Source organism: Pan paniscus, chromosome 23 (genome assembly GCF_029289425.2).
Source record: "Pan paniscus chromosome 23, NHGRI_mPanPan1-v2.0_pri, whole genome shotgun sequence".
In the NCBI taxonomy this organism is placed as follows: domain Eukaryota; kingdom Metazoa; phylum Chordata; class Mammalia; order Primates; family Hominidae; genus Pan; species Pan paniscus.
Window position 1 is genome coordinate 60,215,602 of NC_085927.1, and position 18,408 is coordinate 60,234,009.

The 18,408-nt window shown below is 60.7% G+C and overlaps 1 protein-coding gene across 4 annotated transcripts; it reads right to left on the reverse strand.

Moving 5' to 3' along the window:
* DENND6B (DENN domain containing 6B) lies at window positions 1–17,609 on the reverse strand. Of its 4 annotated transcripts, none has more exons than XM_034948524.3 (21): window positions 17,433–17,609; window positions 9,613–9,651; window positions 9,495–9,537; window positions 8,556–8,668; window positions 7,896–7,976; window positions 7,271–7,417; window positions 7,075–7,180; window positions 6,879–6,958; window positions 6,730–6,792; window positions 6,419–6,474; window positions 5,504–5,626; window positions 5,310–5,405; window positions 5,105–5,199; window positions 4,912–4,977; window positions 4,520–4,584; window positions 4,341–4,430; window positions 4,152–4,205; window positions 3,704–3,813; window positions 3,480–3,582; window positions 3,300–3,374; window positions 1–3,218 (listed from the first exon to the last, which is right to left on the reverse strand). In XM_034948524.3, exons 1-21 carry the CDS (start codon window positions 17,607–17,609, stop codon window positions 3,096–3,098), a joined length of 1,905 nt encoding a protein of 634 aa, XP_034804415.1. In that variant the 3' UTR covers window positions 1–3,095. The 4 variants fall into 4 exon arrangements, with proteins under 4 accessions (XP_034804415.1, XP_063459268.1, XP_034804417.1 ...); XM_063603198.1 differs by having other exon boundaries at window positions 7,896–8,021; XM_034948526.3 differs by lacking the exon at window positions 7,271–7,417.
* Window positions 17,610–18,408: the final 799 nt, after the last annotated feature.

Consider the following 18,408-nt stretch of genomic DNA (forward strand, 5'->3'; position numbering starts at 1 on the left):
TCCAGTCACAAAAGGACATTTTAATACCAAAACTGTGGGAAGGCCACTATTCTAGACTAAAAGGGAGTCTTTAAATAGCCAGCAGGAAGCTTGAGGGTGAGCAGCTGTCCTTCCTGTCCCTGAGCAGGCCCTGTGTGCACCCTCAGCCCCTAGCCCCACTCCAGACCTGCTCCCAGCCCTTTCCACCCTCTAGGTTCTGTGGTCCCTGTCCTTCGGGAGGCCTGTGACCACAGCAGTCCTCACCCTCGCCAACTAAGTTCTGCCCAGCATGCCCTCTTGCCTGCGGGGGCTGGCACTCTGGCCAGGGGTAGAGCTGTCTGGACCTTCCTGCCTCTTCACTGACTGCCCCTGGCCTGGTGTGCATGGGGCGGGGAGGGCCATGGCCCAGCCCTGGACAGAGGCTCAGCCAACTCAGAGCGGCCCTGACACTGGGGGGGCCACAAGAGGCATCCGGACAGATGGAGCTGGCAGGTCTCCACGCCCAGCCCCCACCCATCCACCCCAGGCCACATTCCACCCCAGGCCTCTTCTGCATAGGTGGGGACAGGCCCTGAGGAAGAGGGGCTGGGACACTACCCCCCACCTTAGCCTTGGCTTCTGCCCAGGGCAATGCTGGCCACCCAGCCCGGTTCCCCCCTCAAGTTCCCCCTTCACACACCACTATGTGGCCTCACCAGAGCCCTCCAGGGAAATCTGCTTGTGCATTTCTGGATACACAGTGGCCAGGGTCCCTGGGGGCTCCTCAGAGACCAGCCTGAAGCCCCTCCCCTGCAGCCATGTGGGTCTGCAGCCCTCTGTGCTGTGTGGCAGCCCTCAGAAAGCCAAGTGAGGCGAGACTGTGCTGTGGGGAAGCACATGCTGCCATGGTCCTTGGGGTGCGCTCCCCAAAGTGGGGTCACAGTTGTGAGAGAGGTGGGTTGTCTTCCCAAGCTGCCCCGACACCTTGAAGTGGTGGTCCTCAGGGGACTGGTCACCAGCACAAGGCTTTTGCAGAGGGCCCTGGTGGAGGGCAGCTGATGGCAGGGCCTGTACTGGCCCCCCAGGCCCCATCTTATAGAGGTCAGCATTCAAGCTGCCCACACAAGAGGTGCCAGCATCTCTGCAGACCCTCTAGAGACCAAGCCCTCAGTGGGGAGGCTGGTCCCCCTGTGCTACAGTCAGGAGGCCCAAGCTGCATTTGGGGCCAGGACCTTTCTCACCCTCGGGTCCCCGGCTTGCCCCTGCCACAGAACAGGTTTGCCACCTCGGCCTCTATGTGTTCTGTTTCATGTGGTCACATCCTTGGACCCTGCACCAGACATCTGGGGCTTAACAGCTCCCCTTGGTCACCCTCCCGGCTGCCTCCGCGTCTTGTCTGTAGAATGGGGACAGGGACAGGCTGTCCTGGGCTGCAGTTGGGCTGGACAAGTTGACATGTACCAAGTTCTGAGAACTACCTGGCGCCCGGACACCTGACCCCGCTGTCCTCGTGGCTCAGTCACACCCTGCACTGAAGTGGCTGGCAGTGCTCGGTCTGACAGCACCAATGAGAACACAAACAGTACGTTGCGCTGAATGAAGGCTACATTCCTCGGACTGAATGGGGGCCTCAGAAGAAAAAGAAAAGTCCCGGCCGGGCGCGGTGGCTCATGCCTGTAATCCCAGCACGTTGGGAGGCCGAGGCGGGCGGATCACGAGGTCAGGAGATCGAGACCATCCTGGCTAACATGGTGAAACCCCGTCTCTACTACAAATACAAAAAATTAACCAAGCGCAGTGGCGGGTGCCTGTAGTCCCAGCTACTCGGGAGGCTGAGGCAGGAGAATGGCGTGAACCCGGGAGGCAGAGCTTGCAGTGAGCCGAGATCATGCCACTGCACTCCAGCCTGGGCGACAGAGCGAGACTCCATTTCAAAAAAAAAAAAAAAGAAAAAAAAAGAAAAAGAAAAGTCCCTCCCCCAGCCCTGTGTCCCCTGGCCAGCACCCGCCCGGCCTCACAGGGTACAAAGCCCAGTCTCCATGAGTGGCCCTCCCAGCACCCTGTCGGGCATCTGCATGGCTGGCTCGCTCAGATGAGGAGTCTGAGGGTCTGAGTGGTCAGGGGACCTGCTCCCGGGCACACAGTGCGTGATGCTGAGCAGGGCTTGGCTGTCCGGAGCCCTGACAGTACCATCACTGTGTGCTGTGCAGGGTCAACACCGTACCGCACCGGCCTCAGTGCCTGCAGGTGTCACGGGGGGAGCATACAACCCAGAGGTGGCTCTTAGGGACCTTCACCCCTTACCAAGGAAAGGGAGACATGCAGGCTCCAGCCAGAGGCAGGGTCAGGCCGAAGTCCAGAGCCCCTTGGGCTGCATGTGGGGGATGGACGGACACACTTGGACAACAGGAGCCCTGTCCACCTCCCAGAAGGGACGCACGGAGCTGGTGCCTGGTGGGGGCTCCAGGACTGGGAGCCAGGAAGGTGCTGTGGCTCTCCGAGAGCCAGGCTGAGCCAGCTCTCCTAGCAGAGGTGCTGGGCTGCACACGGCCCCCTGCCCAACCCCTACCTCCCAACAAACCACAGCCCCAAGCAGGCGGGGGTCCAGAGGGGCACCAGGGGTGGTGGGCAGAGCTCTTCACACTGCAAAGTGGTCTCTCCCTTTCTCAAGTTGATGACTATATGCAAAATAGCCTCCCATCCCCAGACAAGACGGGGGCTGTGTCAGGAGAGGGTCCCTCCTGTCCTGGGCAGCCTGTTGGGCTGAGGGAAGCATCACACACAGCACAGGGGGGTCGGGGGCCAACAGATGGGCACCGGGAGGGGCAGACGGTAGACGCACCCACATCAGCGAGGGCTCCCAGCCTGTCCCCGCCCCCGTCCCAGCCTAAGGTCTGCAGAGGCCAGGTGGGACCCAGGAGGAGGCAAGGCTCTGCCTGCGAGGAACCCCTATGGTCAAGGCCATGCTGTGGTTCCAAATGTCACCTTTACTGCTGAGACAATGGTGGTGCAGGAAGGGGAGCCTGCAGTCTGGGCGGGGGGCCAAGGAAGGGGAGCGTGTGCTTGGCCCAGTGCCGCCACCACTGGGGAGTGGGAGGCTCAGCTAGGGCCCTGGGACCGTGGCCCTTGGCTCTGTTCTAGGGAGGGCACAAGACAGCCTGCAGGTCTTTGGGCAGGGAGCCGATGACCGTCTCGATGTACAGCTGTGCCCGCTGCAGCGTAGCCTCCTTCACAGGGAGCTGGTGGCCCTGAGCCCGCACCTGGAGGGGCAGCCATGGTCAGGGCAGGCGCAGCTCCGTGCCAGGCTGGTGGCGCTGGGACAAGGCTGGGAGGCATCTTACCAGCTTCTCACGAAGTTTCAGGACCAGGTCCACGACCTCCACCTCGGACTTGTCTTTCATCCAGGTCTCGATGTTCTGCAGGGCAAGACGGGGTCTACTGTCAGCAAGGCCCCTCACTGCCCTGGGCCTGTGCCCACCCCCACCATGTTCTGGCCCTCCCCAACCCCCAGCCTCTCTCACCGCCTCACAAATAGCCTCCAGGTGCAGGGCCTCCAGCTTCAGGGCCATCTCCTTGTGCCGCTGCCGGTACCAGCCATCAAAATGGGGGGACTTGAAAAACCGCCTGTGGGGATTAACAGGCGGGGGGCCATGGGGCTGACCCTGGGGATTGACAGGCGGGGGCCATGGGGCTGACCCTGTGGACCAAGGAGGGCTCAAGCTGCCTGCACCTGCAGTCCACGCACCTGTAGAGACCCAGCCAGTCGCCCTTGAGGATGCAGGTGAGCTGGGGCCCAGCATGCTCCAGGCTACGCAGGAAGTCATCCTGGCTGAAGGGCTGGATCTGGGGGGGAGTCTGAGAGGGGATGGGTGAGCCAGCACGTGGGAACTCGGCCTCACAGGCCTGCACCCGGTACGCTTCCCAGACACACTCCTCACCACTTCTGAAGACCCCCAGCCCCCACCCTGCCTGGCACAGATCCCAGGACAGCCTTTCCCAGGGAGCAGGCCCTGAGCCCCCCCTAAGGGTCCTACCAGCCACCTGCCCTGTGGCCCCCAGTTTCACAAACATGATGGCCTTGAGGCCTGTGGCTCCTGCCCAGCCACGGCCTCCTGCTCCAGACCTTCCCTCCTCCAGGTGAGGAAGGGAACCCGCCCTCCATGGACCCCACAAAACCCCCACAGGACCCCCACCTTCCAGGGCGTGATGCTCTTCTGCAGGGGCATGAGGCTGGCCATGTAGTGCTCCTGGGTGGGGAAGGGAGAGGAGTGAGCCCGGGGACCCATGCCCCCCAGCCCCGTCCCCCGCAGCCCCGTCCCCCCCAACCCCATCCCCCCAGCCCCGTGCCCCCCAGTCCCATGTCCCCCAGCCCCGGGCCTCACCAGGGGGATGATGAAGCTCTGGGTGAGCTCCAGGAGGTGCCGCCGCAGCAGGGCGCTCTGCACATCTGACGGCCGCTTCTTCTGCACGCCCTGCAGGGGAGAGAGGGCCAGGCCCTTGCTGCGCTTCACACCACACCAGGCTCCCTGTGTCCCCAGCCCCTGCCCCACAAACCATATACCTTGAGCAGCCGTTTGAGCAGCGCCTTGTCGCGGTGGAGGTGGGCCGTGTAAGCGGTGTAGAGGCCTGGCGGGAGGGCACAGCTGGCGCCCCACCCTTCAAGGGCCTCCCTCCCACACTCCTGCAGCCCCACAGAGGAGCCAGGGTGGGGGTCTCATCTGCCTGCAGCCCCATGCCCTTGGCTGCACCTGAAAATCTCACCCACCCACCCCCAGACACCGAGACCCACTGAAGAGAAGAGAGCGACCCCTCCCCAAGGGTTCTGAGCTCTGCTGCTGAGTCCTGGAAGAGGATCAGGGGTCTGGGGGCCTGGCTGCCCCACCCAAGAGACCCGCCAGGTACAAGACAGGCCTCTCCACGGTGGAGGGGCTCCAGGTCGAGGGGAGCACAGACCTGGCTTGGTGTCCAGGGTCTTCAACCTTGAAGGCTTTTTCAGCTTGACTTGCTTAGGCAGGTCTCCTACGAGACACGCCCGGTGGCCAGGCCTCAGTGCCCGCAGCTCTGGCCATCCCCACGGGCTCTGAGGCGGCCCCACACTCAATGAGGCTTCTGAGCAGCACCCCCTGCACCTCACCGGGAGCCTGACCTGACATCTTGGGCTCCCCGACTCGGAGGATGTGGGGCCAGTGCTGGAGTGTTTTGATAAAGAAAGGGTTTGTGACTCCCAGGACCACGTTTGGTCTAGACAGACAGACAGAGAGAAGAGGCAGAGACAGAGGTCCAGGGAGGTGCGGGAAGGGCGAGAGGCAGGGCGGAGCAAGGGCAAGAGGCGGGGCAGAGGCGACACTTACGGGGCCTGCGTGCGTGTGGTGAACTCCTTGAACTCGCTGTCATGGATGGTGAAGTAGGGACGGAAGTCACAGCAGAACCTGAGGGGCTGCAGGCAGCTGTGGGCAGAGGCAGCAGGGAGCAGGTGAGGCAGGGGCAGCCCAGGCACAGCCGCGATGGTCCAGCTTCCCCAGCCGGGACCGGGCCAAGGCGATACCTGGTCAAGGCCAGCACCATCTCCGAGGACACGTCGGGCGAGGGTGCCAGGACTAGCAGGGGCTCCCCGAGGAGCATGAGCTCCCACAGTGTCTGCATATGAGTCAGCACAGGCCGGAAGCACCTGGGGCCGGGCAGGAAGGTCGGGGAGGTCAGGCAGGGGCTGAGACTCCTGGCCCTGGCCCCGCTCTCCCACCGTTCACCCAGGCTGGCCCAGGCGCTGGTGAACACAGCATGCTGCTCCAGGGTGAAGACAGATCTATCTGAAGATGTGTCTCGGGTTATCATGGCAACCCCAAGCTGTGACAATCCACCTGTGCTGGGCCTGGCCCTGGGAATGGGGCACTCAACCTGGACCCACCTGTGAGGGACCAGCCATCCCGAAGTGGCCCCAAAGCCGGGGCAGGGTCTGCTGACCTGGGCTGGGGGGTACCCGCCCAGACCCCTCCCGTCACCCTGTGCCCATCCCAAGTGCAGCCCTGGCTCCTGCCGGACCCAGCACAGAGCAGGATGGTCTCAAAGCCCAGGCTCCCTTGCAGACTTGTCCAGAGGCAGAGAAGACGGCCTCAGGCAGTGAATCTCTCCTGACAGCCTCTCCTTGACACCTGTCTTTCAGAACCTCCTGCCCACTGTGCCTATTTCCACTGGCTGCAGACATGTGGGCACCTGCTTCCTCTTCTAGACAATTCTCCCTCCTTCCTTCCAGAACTGTCCCAAGGGGTACTCAGGATGAGCGCTGCCTCCCTTGGGCAGTCCCCACATGGCGCTGGCCATACACACACACACGTGCACACATGCACTCACGCAGACACACACGCACACACATACTCGCACACAGATGCACACACGCACGTACATGCACATGCACACACAGTGAGCTCCTCAAAAGCAGTGTGCAGAGCCCTAGGGGGCTCACCTGAACAGGTCCAGCTCGTGGACGCTAGCAAGAACCACTGGGGCTGGCAGCAGGTTCTGAGAAGAGGAGAGTGAAGGTCAGGGCCAAGGGGAGGCTGGCACCCCTTGGGCCCCAAGCAGCCCCTGCCTCACAGCACAGGGGAAGGTGGAGAGCACCCAGCCCTACACCAACACACAGCCTGTGGCTTTGCCTGGGTTTGACAACCCCGCAGGGTGAACCAGGGAAGCAGGTGTGGGACCACCCGGCCCAGGAGCAGGACTCAATCGGGTGAAGCCCAGCTGTTTCAGCTCCACCTCCACCTCAGCTCCCACCTCTTGGTCATACTGCTTCGGAGGACTGGACTCGGACTTGTCCACCCTGGATGGGATGTGCACCTGGGAGAAGGAGGGAGCAGCTGCCAGAGGGAGTAGGGCATCCCCACACACCTGCAGAGCCTACTCCCCAGCCAGCTGGCTCTCACCTGGACAACAACGCCCATGACAGGTAGGTTCAGGGTCTGCCCAGGCGCAGGCGCCGGCCACTGGTCGATCTCACTGCACACTGCGGATGCAGTAGCCCGCATCAGGACCCTCCCCAAGGAGAAGCTGCTGCCGAGCCCACCAGGGGCCACAGCTGGGATGATGAGACCACGATGGCCACGACTGATGGCCACTCACCTGCTTCCAGGCAGGGCGCCAGCTTGTCAAAGTACTCGGGGGCGATGAGGCTTAGCAGCGCTTGGAACAGCCGGACAAAGGGCAAGCGGGACACCAGCACCAAAGACTGCAGGGCCACGGGGCCAGTTAGAGGCCCAGTGCCAGGCCTCACCCTCGCCACTCAGGAGCCCACGGGGACCACCGAAGCCACGCTCACCTGGAGCTGGCCCAGGGTAGCACGTCCCACCAACTTCACAGGACAGCTGCCCCGGGAACGCCTGACTTGGACCCCAGAATTATTAGACAGGAGAAAACCCAACACCGAACTCCCTGGGTGGCGGCCGGTGGGGCTGGACCCTAGGGCCTTCGGAGGGAAACGCACGGTGGCCAGAATTTCTAGAACGACCTCCCCAGGGGCTGAGCAGCTTTTACTCTCTGCCTATGGCTTCCAGGCTGGGTTGCCCTGACACTGACAGTGTGATGACCCTCCAGCCATCAGTGAGGGGCAGCAATGTCCTGGACCAGGACAGAAGGGCCTTGGGTCCCATGCCAGGCAAGGACAGGGCGGGGGGTGGGGGCGGTGAGGACAGGGCGGGGGGGCGGTGAGGACAGGGCGGGGGGGTGGCGAGGACAGGGCTGGGGGGCGGCGAGGACAGGGTGGGGGGGGCGGCAAGGACAGGGCGGGGGGGCGGCAAGGAGAGCTGGACACAGCCCAGGTGGGGCTGCAGGAGGGGTGGGCACTGCTGGAGGCTCAGGGCCCCTTGCCCGCCCACAGCCCCTCCTGCTGCCTGCCAGCTCCTGCCTCTCTCGAGGTGCCAGCCCAGAGTGGCCAAGCAGCGCACCTTCTGGAAGTAGCCCCTCTTCACAGAGCTGTCCTTCACCTGCCTGAAGTACACGTAGCCGAAGTAGTGTGCCGGCTCCCTCTGGAAGGAGCATGGTGTTAGCCAGGCACGCCCCATCCAGACCACCTGGCCAGAGCACGGTGTTAGCCAGCTATGTCCCACCCAGACCACCTGGCCAGCCCCAGGGCTGGGAGTGGCAAGGCGCATGCAGGGACTGCTGCAGATGGAAGCCTGGAGAACCAGGAGGCTCCTGGAGCTGCTGTCCGTGCACTCTGGCCACCAAGGTGGAGGCCAGGAGGTCCTGGGCTCAGAAGGTGGGTAACACCCCTACTGATACAGCAGGGAGTCCGCTGGTGTAGTGGAGAGGGGCTCGGGGGGCTGGGGGCCCTGGGAGGGCCCCTGTTCAACTATGCAGATGCCCAGCCACGGATGTGTGGTGCCAAGGGAAAGTCCCAGGGACCCTGGGGAGACCCTGGAAGAGCTGGCCCATCCTCAGTTGGGGCTGGTGCCTGGGACTGCAGGGCCAGTGGGGCCTGGCCAGCTCCTCTCCTGCCACACAGGGCCCAGGCACTCTGAAGGGGCTTCTCCTACCAGCCTGACCCTGGCAGGACCCTTGGGGAGCAGGGGAGAAGCAGGCCAGAGACGCAGCCCAGTGCTCACCTGCAGTGCCACAGGGGCCCTGCTGTTGTAGTGCCTGTCGTCGGCATGCCAGGGGCTCCTCTGCCCTCCACACTGGCGCATGCGGAAGCTGAACTGAGTGTCTCCAAGACAGCCTGAGAAGGGGCAGCCCCACCACACGGGTCAAGGCTGAGAGCCTCTTCTGCAGGCCCTGGAGCTGGTGACCGGGGAGCAAGGGCCCTGCGAGCCTGGCCTCTGCTGGTAAATATACCCCAGAAACCAGCCTGGCTAACACAGTGAAACCCCGTTTCTACTGAAAATACAAAAATTAGCCAGGCATGGTGGCACACACCTGCAATCCCAGCTACTTAGGAGGCTGAGGCAGGAGAATCACTTGAACTTAGGGGGCAGAGGTTGCAGTGAGCTGAGATGGTGCCATTGCACTCCAGCCTGGGTGACGGAGTGAGACTCCGTTTAAATAAAAAAAGCCCCAGAAAGAATGCCCAGCCCAAGGGGTCTGTGTTTCCCAATGGGCTCCTATTCTGACTTCTGTACACCCTGCACCTACAAGTCTTAGAATATATTCGCATAGAAAAGCACCCTCAACTTCTCTGGGAGATTGGCTTGACCTGCTTGAGATAGAAAACCAGGCACCAGAAAATGGCCACCCAGATGTCTATACCCTGGGGCAGGAGCAGGAGGGAGGCCCAGCCCCTGGTGGCCACTGTGTGGGGTGTAGGAGACTGACTGTTGGTCCCTCTGCAAAGAGACACCCTTTCTACGTGAATCTGGGGACCGGCCTGACCTGCTGCAACGCGGGGCTCTGGGTGCCTCCACGGAGTGGGCATGGGGCTGGTGCTGCTCACCCCTGTGGCACTCTGGGCACCGGGGCAGCCGAGGCAGCCGTGATGCCCCTGGCCCAGGCTACAGGGATGCCCAGCTGGCTTCATGTCCAGCCCCAGGAAAGGTGGGGTTGCCTACCTGAGTGCGAGTCGGGAAAAGACAGGTAGCAGATGCTGCTTTTCTGAAACATATAAAACCCCGGTGAGGGCCGACCCACTCCTGGGTCCTGTCCATTCCCAAGAGGGCCGGGACTCACCTCCTTGTCTGTGAGCCAGAAGTCGTTCGGATACACCAGCTGCAGAGGAAGACAGAGTGCTTGGTGACACCGTCTGCCCGAGGAGGCGACACCCCTCGACAGCATCTGCTGGACTGTGACCGTCCCAGCAGCTGCAGCGTCTGTCTGTGGGGCGCAGGTCAGTGCCCAAGGTGCTGGCTCGCCCCCTGCTCCCTGTTCCAACAGCACGCTGCATCCTCCCCACACCATCTTCTCTGTGTTCCAACAGCACGCTGCATCCTCCCCACACCACCTTCTCTGGCTGTGATGTCTGGCTCCTTGCTGACCCGCTCCTATCTCTGACCTCCAGGCACCAGGCCCCGGGCAACTCCCCTGCCGGCCAGAGGCTTCTCTACTCCCACCTCCCCAGGCCCCTCTCAGTAAGAGGCCAGCACAATTGGGTGGGCTTCCTGACCCCTTTCTCACACCCCTGGTCCTCACAGCCACCCAACCACCTCTTGCCCAGACTGCAGTTGGGCCCCCCTGCCCCTACCCACCCGGACATCTGTTCACAGCATCAGAAGGGTAGTGCTTCAGGGACCCAGAGGCCCCCTCACCCGGGATGGTCACGGGGCTCCACCTGGCCGGCCCTCCATCTCCCTCACCACCCGCCAAGTCAGAGGAACCCTCACCCGGGACGGTCACAGGGCCCCACCTGGCTGGCCCTCCATCTCCCTCACCACCCGCCAAGCCAGAGGCCCCCTCACCCGGGACGGTCACCGGGCTCCACCTGGCCGGTCCTCCATCTCCCTCACCACCTTCCAAGCCAGAGGGCCCCTCACCCGGGACGGTCATGGGGCTCCACCTGGCTGGTCCTCCAGCTCCCTCACCACCCGCCAAGCCAGAGGCCCCCTCACCTGGGATGGTCACGGGGCCCCGCCTAGCTGGTCCTCCAGCTCCCTCACCACCCGCCAAGCCAGAGGGCCCCGGTCGTGCTGCTCCCCCAGCCTTTGCTCAGATGCAGGCCCAGAAGCACCCCTGCCCCACGATGGCAGCTTGCTGTCAGGCCCTCTCCCCGTCCTGCTCAGCAGTCTTCACCCACCCTCCCCCTGCCAGGGCCTGTGCCCCACCTGTAGCGCCCAGCCGGACAAGGCCTGCACCCCCAGGAGTGGACAGTGGGGGAGAGCATGATGCTAAGCAGGCGCTGAATGACTTGGAAGACAGGTGTGCGCTGACAGAGGCGGCAGGTGGGGCAGGTGAGCCTGGGAGCCCAGCCCAGTAGGTCCACGCACACATGGACCACTTTCCCTCTAGGGAGCTCCCAGAGCCCCCATTCCCAGTGGGCCCTGCAATGTCTCCTGGGCTGCCTGAAGCCTGCCGGGAGGGCCTCTGCACACTGTCCCTCCTCATCCCATCTGCCCAGCTTCTCCACTGAGTTGGGTTTAGGCTATAACAAGGCTTCTTCCAAGGTGTGCCCTGAGCCCCCAGTGAGGAGCCGGGCCCTGGATGAAAGCATCTGCCATTTTGTTTTTGAGAGACAGGGTCTCGTTCCCTCACCCAGGCTGGAGTGCAATGGCACAATCACAGCTCACTGCAGCCTCGAACTTCTAGGCTCAAGCGATCCTCCCGCCTGAGCCTCCTGAAGTGCCGGGAGTGCAGGCGTGAGCCACGCCCAGCTTGCTCTGTGAAAATAGCTCTGCTCTTCTGTTTGCTCTGGGCTTGCTACCGTGGTCCTGCTTTGTCTCTTCCAATGCAGAGTAAGTCTCTCTAAGGACCCAGTCCTGGTTACTTCTGCCTCCCAGCACCTGGCACAGAACAGACCCTCCCCAAATACAGTGTTCGTGGAATGTGTGAAGAGGTCTCTGAGGTTTACTAGAACAGGTGGGTGGAGGGGAGCTAAACAGGTACCAAGGAGTGGTCAGGAGGAGGACGAGGGTGGAAGCTGGGAGTAGGCTGGACCCACAGGGGTGCCTCAGGATAGCTCCATGAGGGGCTGGAGATATAGGGCCACTCAGCCTGAGCCTTCATGTGTCTGCACTGAGGAGAACTGAGAAAAGGCGGGTACCTTCTGCCTGGGGTCAGGACTCTGCACCTGGTCTGCCAGTCACAGGAGCCTGTGGCCTCCGAGCTCCGTGCCCATGCCCAGGGGGCCCTCAGCATGTCTGACCAGGGAAAGCCACATTCTCAGGCTCATCCTTTTTGAGAGTGTCCCTGGGGCGCAGGTACAGCCTGAAGCTGAGTACAAAGCCAGGGGTCAGGCCACCCAGGGTTGGCCACGCCAAGGTTAAGGGGACAAATGGAGCTGATCTTCAGGGCAAGGAGGCCTCCCAGGTCAGGCTGTGCCCTGCTCGGGGTTCCATGAGGGTCTTGCCTGAGCCCTGCACAGGTCCCTGCTCCTGGTCACCAGTCACCCGGAGGAAGACTGGGGGTGGGAGCTTGGTTTGGAGAAGGCACATGCAGGGAGCGGTTCTCAAGGTATGGCCGGGCCACCCTGGGATCCCGGGGGTCACAGCCCTTCTCCTGTGTGAGAGCCTCCTCTCTCATCTTCACCCTCAGGTACAGCATGGCTCCCAGAAGCCGCGGTGTGTCCTGTCCTGGAGGGCTGAATGCAGTGCTGATGAGAATCCAGCTGTTTTCCATTTGGTCGGACTTTTTATTTTTTATTTATTTATTTATTTATTTATTTATTTTTTGAGACGGGGTCTTGCTCTGTCACCAGGCTGGAGTGCACTGACGTGATCTCAGCTCACTGCAAACGCCATCTCCCGGGTTCAAGCGATTCTCCTGCCTCAGCCTCCTGAGTAGCTGGGACTAAGGGTGCACGCCACCACGCCCGGCTAACATTTTTCTAATTTTTTAGTAGAGACAGGGCTCCACCATATTGGCCAGGCTGGTCTCGAACTTCTAACCTCGTGATCCACCCGCCTTGGCCTCCCAAAGTGCTAGGATTACAGGTGTGAGCCACCGCGCCCAGCCCTTCTAACTCTCAAAAATGTTTTTTAAGACAAGGTCTCACTGTCACCCAGGCTGGAGCGCAGTGGTGCGAACACAGCTCATTGCAGCCTCGACCTCCTGGGCTCAAGCAAACCTTCCACCTTAGCCTCCTGAGTAGCTGGGACTACAGGCGTGCGCCCCCACACATGGCCGATTTTTACACTGTTGTGCTACAGGCGTGCGCCCCCACACATGGCTGATTTTTACACTGCTGTGTAGAGATTGGGTCTTGCTATGCTGCCCAAGCTGGTCTCAAACTCCTGGACTCAGCCTTCCAAGCAGCTAGAACTACAAGCCTGTGCTACCACGCCCAGCTAATTTCCTTGGTTTTAACTCCTGGTAAACATTGATAGATATAACCAATATTTAAAAAAAAAAAAAACTCTTTGGGGTCCTCAATAATTTTTTTTTTTTTTTTTGAGACGGAGTCTGACTCTGTTGCCCAGGCTGGAGTACAGTGGCGCGATCTCAGCTCACTGCAAGTTCTGCCTCCCGGGTTCACAACATTCTCCTGCCTCAGCCTCCTGAGTAGCTGGGACTACAGGCGCCCGCCACCATGCCCAGCTAATTTTTTGTATTTTTAGTACAGCTGGGGTTTCACCGTGTTAGCCAGGATGGTCTTGATCTCCTAACCTTGTGATCCACCTGCCTCGGCCTGCCAAAGTGCTGGGATTACAGGCGTGAGCCACCGCGCCCGGCCAATAATTTTTAAAACTACAAAAGTGTCCTAAGACTGCAGAGTATGGGCACTGCTGCCTGGGAGGGCATGGCTGCCAGAGTGAAAGTGGTATTCTAACTGACCAGAGTTCACTCCAGAGACCTCTGAGGGAGCTGGGATGTTGAGAGGTAAATTTTCCATTAGAAAAAAAATTTTTGTCTTTTTTTGTTTGTTCTGAGACAGAGTCTCACTCTGTCACCCAGCCTAGAGTGTAGTGGCGTGATCTCCGCTCACGGCAACCTTTGCCTCCCAGGTTCAAGCGATTCTCTTGCCTCAGCCTCCAGATAGCTGGGATTACAGGCGTGCCACAATGCCTGGCTAATTTTTTGTATTTTTAGTAGAGATGGGGTTTCACCATGTTGGCTAGGCTGGTGGTCTCAAACTCCTGACCTCAGGTGATCCGCCTGCCTTGGCTTCCCAAAGTGTTGGGATACAGGCATGAGCCACCGTGCCCAGCCTTGTTTTTTTTTTTTTTTTCTTGAGACAGAGTCTTGCCCTGTTGCTCAGGCTGGAGTGCAGTGGCACAATCTTGGCTCACTGCAAACTCCGCCTCCTGGGTTCACACCATTCTCCTGACTCAGCCTCCCAAGTAGCTGAGACTACAGGTTTGTGCCACCATGCCTGGCTCTTTTTTTTTTTTTTTTTTTTCCTTTTTGAGAGCTGCACTCCAGCTCTGTCACCCAGGCTGGAGTGCAGTGGCACGATCTCAGCTCACTGCAACCTCCACCTCCCGGGTTCAAGCAATTCTCCTAACTCAGCCTCCAGAGTAGCTGGGATTACAGGCATACAATGCCCAGCTAATTTTTTGTATTTTTAGTAGAGACAGGGTTTCACCATGTTGCCCAGGCTGGTCTCAAACTTCTGAGCTCATGCAATCCGCCTGCCTCAGCCTCCCAAAGTGCTAAGATTATAGGCATGAGCCACTGCGCCCGGCCTCATTTTGTATTTTTTGTAGAGATGTGGGTTTTGCTATATTGACCAGGCTGGTCTAGAACTCCTGGGCTCAAGTGCTCCTCCCACTGTGGGCTTCCAAAGTGCTAGGATTACAGGCATGAGCCAGCACCCCTAGCCTTTTTTTTTTTTTTTTTTTTTTAAATTTTGTTTTGAGACAGGTTCTTGCTGTAACCCAGGCTGGAGTGCAGTGGTGATCATGGCTCACTACAGCCTCGAATTCCTGGGCTCAAGCAATCCTCCAGCCTCAGCCTCCTGAGTAGCTATAACTACAGGTGCATGCCACCACACCTGGCTAATTTATTTTTAATTTTGGTAGAGACAGGGTCTCACTATGTTTCCTAGGCTAGTCTGGAACACCTGGCCTCAAGTGATCCTCCTGCCTCGGCCTCCTAAAGGGCTGGATTATAGGCAGGAGCCACTGCGCCCAGCCCAAGAGGTGAGTTTTCAAGAGCTGAGAAGGCGGAGCCAGGCCCTTTCCTAAGCTGACCTGTACACTCCAGTCACCCCACAGTCCTGCCCAGCCCCTCTCAAGCCAGATCCCTTGTCACCCCACAGCCCTGCTGGCCCCTCTCAAGCTGGACCCCTCATCTCACAAGCAGGCTGCACTGCACTCATTTCCATGATGCTCCCATGTGTACAGTTGCGGGGGTATCCTGTGAGGGCTAAGGGGGAGTCCTGTGAGCACTATGGACTCTGAACCACTTACTCTCCATATCACTGGCACATAGTGTGAACTCCTAAAGGGCAAGAGCCTTGTCTACTCACTTACATGCTGGGCACCAGTATTGTGGGGCTGGGCTGGTGATAGCTGCTCAATGTGATCTAAGGTTTTGTTTTTTGAGATGGAGTTTCGCTCTTGTTGCCCAGGCTGGAGTGCCATGGTGCGATCTCGGCTCACCACAACCTCCGCCTCCTGGGTTCAAGCGATTTGCCTGCCTCAGCTTCCTGAGTAGCTGGGATTACAGGCGTGCGCCACCACGCCCGGCTAATTTTGTATTTTTAGTAGAGACAGGGTTTCTCTGTGTTGGTCAGGCTGGTCTCAAACTCCTGAACTCAGGTGATCTGTCCGCCTCGGCCTCCCAAAGTGCTGGGATTACAGGCGTGAGCCACCATGCCCAGCCTTCAAAGTGATTTACTGAATGAGTAACTGAATCACCAGCTCCTTGCCTTTTGCTTATGTTGGCATTTTGAAACAGGACCCCCTCCCCTGTCTCTTCTCAGCATCCAAGACTTATTTACCTAAGCCCATTCCTTCCTCTGAGCTGCATGCATCCCAACTAGAGTCTTCCTTCCACATCGCAGAACCAAGCACAGTCCTGGGGCTTTGCAGTGCTTAGCTGGGCTGAGCTGTGACTGAGTTGCACAGTGGGTGCTCCCTAAGTCTGTAAGTGACTAAAACGACCTCGATCTTCCCTGTGACTTCCAGGTGAGGGAGGAAAGGCAAGAGTCATGTGCTCAGGCCCCGGTGGATCCACTGCCAGGTTTCTGCACAGACTCAGTGATCTGCAGGTGCCCAGATCATTGCTATGGAGGGTTTCGCTCATGGACCTGGGTCCCCAACACTCTGCCAGCTGACCATGCCCCCAGTCCGAGCTGAGCATCCCCAGCAAAAGCTCAGGAGTCCAAGCACACACAGCCTTCAACAGCTCAGAAATAACTTTCCGAATGGGTTTTAGAAAATAACACGAGAATGTCTTAAGGAACAGAGGAACCTCCTTTTTTTTTTTTTTTTTGAGATGGAGTCTCACTTTGTCGCCCAGGCTGGAGCGCAATGGTGCGATCTCTGCTCACTGCAACCTCCCCCTCCCGGGTTCAAGCCATTCTCCTCCTCAGTCTCCCGAGTAGCTAGGACTACAGGAGTGTGCCACCTCGCCCGGCTAATTTCTGTATTTTTAGTGGAGATGTGGTTTCACCATGTTGGCCAGGATGGTCTCAAACTGCTGACCTTGTGATCTGCCTGCCTCGGCCTCTTAAAGTGCTGGGATTACAGGCATGAGCCACCGCGCCCGGCCAGGAACCTCTTAACTTCTTTTGTGATTTTGTGGGGAACAATCTGGGCAACAGTATTGAACTAAGAAAGGTTTTCAACCCTGGGCAGGTCACCACACTTCTTGGTACTCAGCCCCCACCCAGTGGTGCTGTTTGAGGCTGTGCACCTGCTGGGGACCGTGTGTGGTGGGAGGGGCTCCAGAGAGTGCTAGAGTTAACGCTTTTCTGTTTAGAAGACTATATGCTTCTTATGGCCTCTTGGAGTTCAGCAGGGCCTTAGAAAGCATCTCCCAACCACAGAGACGCGCTGCCTGGCTTTCCTGATGATGATGATTTGGCCTGATCTTGGACACCTGCGGTAATAGAGAGCTCACTACCCCTCACAAGGTTCCTTGCGCCAGCGCGGGGAAGCCTCCCTCCATCTGCAGGTGGGCCTCCCCTGTGCTGGTCAGCTCCCTGGTGTGTGTTACACAGGACACAGAGAAGATCATCCTGCGGGGCCTCCCTGGAGGAAAGGAGGCTGCCTGTGTGGGTAGGTGAGTGGAGGCCTGCAGGCAGCAGAAAGACCACATCGAAAGCCCATGGGCACAGCCGATGAACAGACCCCCACGAGCAAGAACACCACAAGACGCAGGTGGAGGGACAGGGACCCATGGGGTCTGGATCTGATTCTAGGTGAACAAGGAGGCGCTGCAGGGTTTTAAGCAGGAGAGCCACAAAGGTTGAACTCTGGGGTGCAGCTGGGGCGGGGATGACATCAGTGATGGCAGCAAAGGAACGGATCCGAGACCTTTGTTGCAGAAGGAGCCGTCAGCCTCGCCTATGCCCAGAGATGGGATGCGGAGCGGAGGGTAAGCCCGGGACTCTGGCGGGAGCCACTGAGGGGATGAAGGTGTCACTGCTCCGGTGGGGAATGGAGGGGGGAGATGTGAGACATTTACTGGGAAAAATCGAAAGAGTACCACTTAGGTTATGCAAAATGCTCCATCCCAATGTGAAGACAAGATCCGACTCCGAGCAGCTCGCCTTCCCTCCTCGGCCTGGGGAGCGCTTCTGAAGCCCGGAGAAGAGGCCCCTCCAGGAGGCGGCGGCCGAAGGCCAGGGAGAGTGCGGGGCGGCCGAGGGCCCCAAGCGAGGCGGGACTGGCCCCGAGAGGCGCAGCCCTGCCCACCCGCCCGCGCCCGCGCTCGCGCTCGCGCCCGCTCACCTCCAGCGCCTGGCCCAGCTCCAGGTCGAAGGTGACCACGCACACGCACTCCAGCCAGGCGGAGAAGCGCGCCCAGGGCGCCGCCGGGGTCCGCGCCGCGCGACCTGAAGACGTGGGTCCAGCCGCGCCCAGGCAGCCGCGAGCCCGGCGAGGCCCTATGCCCAACAGCGCGTCCATGGCGGCGGCCGCGGGTTGCCGGGGGAACGCGGGCGGGGGCGGCGCGCGTCCGGGCCGCTCCTCAGAACAGTCGAGCGGCCGCCGCGGCCCAGTGCGGCTCCCGCACGGCCGCGCGCCCCCTAGCGCCCGAGAAGCGCCAGCGGCCGGGCGCCGCCCAGGGCACCAGCGAGCCGGACGCGCGCGGGCCAGAGCGGCCGGAGCCCACTGGGGGACTTCCGGGGAAGCGGCCGAACTGGGGCCTTCCAGGGTCCACGCCGTCTGAGGCCCGAGAGAGTCGGTTCGGCCCCGGTGTTCGCGGATCCCGGCTCGCGGGAGCCTCGGGGCCAGGCCAGGGAGGCAGAGCAAGCTGCAGCCAGCCGGCGCCGGGCTCGTCGGGCTTCGCAGGTCCGGCCAGCCTACCTCGCCCCACCGCGCAGGGGCCAGCGGCGTCGCGGGCGTTTTCGTGGCGGAATGGCGTCCTCACTGAGCGCCCAGCCACCACCGCGGACTCGCGCTCGCTTCCTCTGGGGCCCGCGCGGCCTGGGGTCGTGTCTGACCGCGGGTGTCCACGCAACACCTCTGCAGTTTCACTTTCCGGGGGAATCGCGGGGACCTGGAGCGAACTCTTCCCTCCCTCGCGAGGGCCCCGGGCCCCGCTGTGGTCCACAGAGCACCTTGAGGCCCGGCGTGGAAGGGCGAGTTTGGGGCTGTCGGTAACTTAATGAGGCACGCCTTTGAGTCGTGGGCCTCATGACGTTTCCGTGGAAGGCGGGCCGCATCTACTGTGGTGGTCCCTTCAGATTACCACGTGTTGGCCAGA